Source organism: Chiloscyllium plagiosum, chromosome 3 (assembly GCF_004010195.1).
Source record: "Chiloscyllium plagiosum isolate BGI_BamShark_2017 chromosome 3, ASM401019v2, whole genome shotgun sequence".
Lineage (NCBI taxonomy): Eukaryota > Metazoa > Chordata > Chondrichthyes > Orectolobiformes > Hemiscylliidae > Chiloscyllium > Chiloscyllium plagiosum.
The window spans coordinates 137,667,178-137,672,330 of record NC_057712.1 but is presented as its reverse complement, the minus strand read 5'-3'; the positions used below and the strand labels follow the sequence as shown (position 1 = coordinate 137,672,330).

General features: G+C 44.0%; 1 protein-coding gene across 1 annotated transcript in view; it reads right to left on the bottom strand.

The window, feature by feature from the left end:
- Positions 1-874: 874 nt before the first annotated feature.
- The window catches only part of LOC122540250 (BTB/POZ domain-containing protein 9-like), a 151,541-nt gene continuing 147,262 nt past the window's right edge, over positions 875-5,153 (bottom strand). The window contains exon 7 of the mRNA XM_043675684.1: positions 875-2,128. Coding sequence (XP_043531619.1) covers positions 1,970-2,128 — 159 coding nt within the window. The 3' untranslated portion in view covers positions 875-1,969. The remainder of the gene's footprint in view (positions 2,129-5,153) is intronic.

Below are 5,153 nucleotides of genomic sequence, written 5' to 3'. Positions count from 1 at the left end.
CAGTTTATGCTGTTTGGCAAGTAATCCTGTTTGGTACCTTCACCAGGCTGGCACCTCATCCTCAGGTCTGCCTGATGCTGCTCCCAGCATGCCCCCCTGCTCTCCCCATTGACCCAGGGTTGATGCCCTGGCTTGGTGGTAATGGGCGAGTGGGGGATATGCTGGGCCATGAGGTTACAGATTGTGCTGGAGGACAGTTCTGCTGCTGTTGGTGGCCCACAGCATCCAGAACCAGTGACACAGAATTGCCTAGGTGGTCAATCATATACTAGTTAGTATTGGCTGACAAATGTCACATGATATGATGGAACACATTTTGATTAGATTCCCTACAGTATGGAAACAGGCCCTTCGGCCCAATCAGTCCACACTGACCCTCTGAAGAGTAACCCACCCAGACTCATTTCCCCTGACTAATGCACCTAACACTACGGGCAATTTAGCATGGCCAATTCACCCAACTTGCACATCTTTGGACTAAGGGAGGAAACCAGAGCACCCGGAGGAAACCCACGCAGACACAGGGAGAACGTGCAAACTCCACACAGTCAGTCACTTGAGGGTGGAATTGAACCTGGGTCCCTGGTGCTGGGAGGCAGCAGTGCTAACCACTAAGCCACCCTGCTGCCCCACGAGTGTGAAGATGGAATGTTGTCTCCATATGGACTGTGCGGTGGTCACTCCTATCAATACCACATGGAATAATTAGAGAATATTTTCAAAACCTGCAACCTGCATCGTGCTAATCCAGGTTCAGTTGTGCAGTTCTGAAACATGCAGACACGTTGATGCTGGTAATCTCAGAGCAGAGAGACACAACTACCTTGGCTCCAGTACAAAAACATTACATTTCAACGAGATGAATGATGCAAACTACGCTTCATGTTTTTTTTTATTAGGATAAACCTACTGAATAGACAAGAAATACTTTTTTAATTTGCTACTCTATCTCAGAACTTGCAAGTGAACATGGTGCTATTTGAATGAATGTAGTGGCGAGTTATTTTTGCAAGTTCAATATGGTGACAGTACATAAACTCAGGACAGGACACATCTGTGATACCTGTGCCCTTGTCTCAGCACTGACTTGGTTGGAATTCAAATAATTTCCAAGAGCTCATATTTCACAATGACCCCAAAGTTCAATGGGAAGATCTGGTACTCTACAAAACATAAATACAGTTTCTAGACTAGCACAGGAGCCAAACTATCCTGGACAGTAACATTGACATTATGTGCAGTCACGCCTCGTTAGCAGTTATTCATTGAAATGACACATCACTCAGCGTCTTAAATTAAACCCACCCAAATTCAACAATTCAGAAGAAAGCAACTCATTGTCAGCCAGATCCCAACTTGCTTGACTGGGTCTGTAACACAAATCCAATTCCCAACATTTAACTGGGTTAAAATTGGAGCTGGTCTGACAGTGTGTTTGGTAAATGAGTGAGACTGGGAAAAGTTAAACTCTTTCAAGATTTCGGCAGCAGTGTCTGAATTTCCTATAATCAGCGAGGTACATTTACAATTTAGTCCTCAGGCTCATTCTTGCTGTAATCATTAGTCCATGTCTGATTGAATTCTCCATTGACACAGTCTGTGGAATCTTTCCCTTTCGACACTGCAAGGTTACAGCAGAAACGCACACTGAACGGAAATGGAATCAGTTTCGGTCTGCAGGAAGTTGTTAAATCTCTGATGATGTAAACTTCATGACTGAGAACAGGACTCTCAATCCTTGTCCTCCTACACACTGGATGGTTGATCTCGACATGACAATTTGTACTGCGTTGATTACACATGGAGCCAGAAATGGTTTGAACAGACACATGTTCATCGGAGAGGCAGGGCTGACCAATGTTGCTTGCAGTACAATATGGGCAAAAACAGGCATGTACCTTGATTGGAACCAGTCTCAATGTACTTAAGGTGATGATCAAAAATGATTAGAGCCATCCATTCTCTAACCTCAGTGGCTGCACTGCATTCTGTCACTTGGGTTCAGGACAGACTGAGTTGGTGCCCCAGATCTATGTCCTGCTTCAGCACTTGCTACTGATGGGTCTGCACTTGGTTCCTGCTGGACACTCCTTTCTGCTGGACACTCAAAGTGCACACAATGGAATACCTGGAGTAGGAGAGGAGGGTTAGAATTGTAACTCTATTCCTGCCTCACTTACTCCTGAATAAAGAGTCTGGATGTTTTAACTAACACCTTAAATTAGTGAACAAAGAAATTTGCCCAGTTATCAGATTTATCAATGCAGACTTTCCAAAACTGTGCCCCCCAGTTGTCTACAGTAATAGGAAAGCCCACACAGATGATAAGACAGCACAGGATTCCAGTGTCACACACGTTCTTTGACATTATCAAACACTTTACTTTGGCCATATCAGCTCTTATGCAAATGGGAAAAATTATTGAATGCCACTTTCCTTCCTCACACTGCTTTTATTTCCCTCTTTTTCATTAATTATGTGACAGTTCTTTGGCGATTGGCAAATCAAATGAGCCATGATTTTATTGGATGTTGGAAAAGACTCAAGATGCTGGATGGCCTATTCCTCCTCCGAATTCCAATGAGCTCATTACAGTCATGTTAACATTTTTTAACCCTTCCAATCATCAGGCTTACTACTTTTTTGATTACATTATAGGCAACTCATTTTAATCTAAAACATTTTTAATCTAAACCAATTGTCCAAGAAAAGGTTGCAAGGACAATATCAGCATCTACAGATCAGTCAGTTTAACTTCGGTGGTGGAGAAACTTCTCAAAACAATTATCCCAGATAGAATCAGGAATCACATGGAAAAAGATGGCTTGATCAGGATTTCTGAAGGGAAGATTCTCCTTAATTAACTTGGGAGTTTTTTTTGAAGATAGGCTCAATGAGAGTAATGTGTTGCTTGAAAAGCGCAGCAGGTCAGGCAGCATCCAAGAAGCAGGAGAATCGACGTTTCGGGCATAAGCCCTTCTCCAGGAATCATTCCTGAAGAAGGGCTTATGCCCGAAACGTCGATTCTCCTGCTCCTTGGACGCTGCCTGACCTGCTGCCTTTTTCAGCAACACATTTTCAGCTCTGATCTCCAGCATCTGCAGTCCTCACTTTCTCCTCAATGAGAGTAATGGTTGTTGATGTAGACTACATGGATTTCCAGAAGGTCTTTGATATAGTGCTACACAACAGACTGGTGAGGAAAGGTATTGGTCATGGTGATATAAGAGGCAAAAGCAACGTGGATACACCATTAGCTCAGGGTGAGGAAACTTAGTCACGGCTAACGGATAGTTTTCGGGCTAGCGGAAGGCTGGTCATGGAATTCCCGAAGGGGTCAATATTGGAGCCGCTGCCTTTCCTGAAATAATGATCTGGATCCTGGTGTGCAGGGATAATGTTAAAGTTCACAGAAAACACTAAATGTGGAAGAAATGTGAACTGTGAGGAGCTCAGTGTGAAACTCCAAACGGACATTGACAAGTTGATGGAGTGAGTGGAGAGGTGACAGATGGGGTTCACTAAAGACAAATTTGAAGTGAAGCACTTTGGTTGGAAGAACATTCAAAGCCAAAATAATATAAGCGATGCAATTCTAAAGGAACAGTGGGACTTGGGTAAATACATGCACAGATCATTGAAGAAAGCAGGGAAATATGGAGAGCAGTTAATAAAACATACGATGCCTTCGGCTTTATGAATAGAGACAAGAGCAAGGAGATGATGTTGAACTTGTATCAGCCGTTTGTTAGACTTCAACTGGAGTATCAGGAGAAAGTAAGGACTGCAGTTGCTGGAGATCAGGGTTAAAAAGTGTGGTGCCGGAAACGCACAGCCGGGAGGCAGCAACCGTGGAGCAGGATTCCTGATGAAGAGCTTATATTCGAAACATCGACTCTCCTGCTCCTTCGATGCTGCCAGACTGGCTGTGCTTTTCCAGCATGACCCTTGTTAGACTTCAGTTGGAGTACTGAGTACAATTATGGGTGTCACAGGAAAGTTGTGAAGCACTGAGAAAAGCTTAAGCTAATCAAATAGAGTCACCATGGTTTTGTGAAAGGGAAATCATGTTTAACAAACTTCCAAGAGTTCCGTCAGGATATAACAAGGAGAGTTGATACAGGGGAACCAGTAGGTATAACGTATTTGGATTTTCAGAAGGGTGAGGTCCCGGACGACTGGAGGGTAGCAAATTTGTGTCCTGCTTCAAGAAGAGCTGCAAAGATAAACCTGGGAATGAAGCCCAGTAGGCCCAACATCTGTGGGAGGTACGTTACTGGAGAAGATTCTGAGGGACAAGACATGCATGTGGAAAGACAGGGTTTGGTTAGGTGCAGTCAGCATGGCTTTGTGAGTGGGAGATCATGCCTCAAAAATTTGTTAGAGTTCTTTGATGAAGTGACCAGGAAGGTTGACGAGGGCAGGGTGGTAGATGTAGTCTATATGGATTTCAGAAAGGCCTTTGATAAGGTTCCACATGGTAGGATGCTCTGGAAGGTTAGACTGCATGGAATCTGGGGGAGCTGGCAAACTGGATACAAAATTGGCTTGATGATAGGACGCAGAGGGTAATAGTGGAAGGATGCTTGTCAGACTGGAGGCTTGTGAGTAGTGGAGTACCTCAGGGGTCAGTGTTGGGTCCATTGCTGTTTGTTACCTATATCAATGATTTGGATGAGAATGTCCAAGGCATTCATTAATTTGCTGTTGGCACTAAACTAGGCAGCATTGTGGACAGTTAGGAAGGTTATCAGAAATTGCAGCAAGACCTTGACCAGCTGGGGAGTTTATGGAGTTTAGTATGGATAAGTGTGTGGTCTTGCATTTTGGAAAGTCAAATCAAGGTAGGAATTTCACGGTGAATGGTAGGGCCTTAAGGAGTGTCATGGAACAGAGGGACCTTGGAGTTCAGGTTCACAGTTCTCTGAAAGTGGTGTCCCAGATAGACAGGGCAATGATGAAGGCTTTTGGCACACTGGCCCTCATCAGTCAGGTCATTGAGTATAGAAGTTGGGAAGTTATGTTGCTGTTATCCAGGATGTTGGTGAGACCACACTTGGAGTATTGTGTTCAGTTTTGGTCACCTTGTTGTAGGAAGGACGTCACTAATCTAGAAAGAACGCAGAAGAAATTTACAACGATATTGTCTGGAC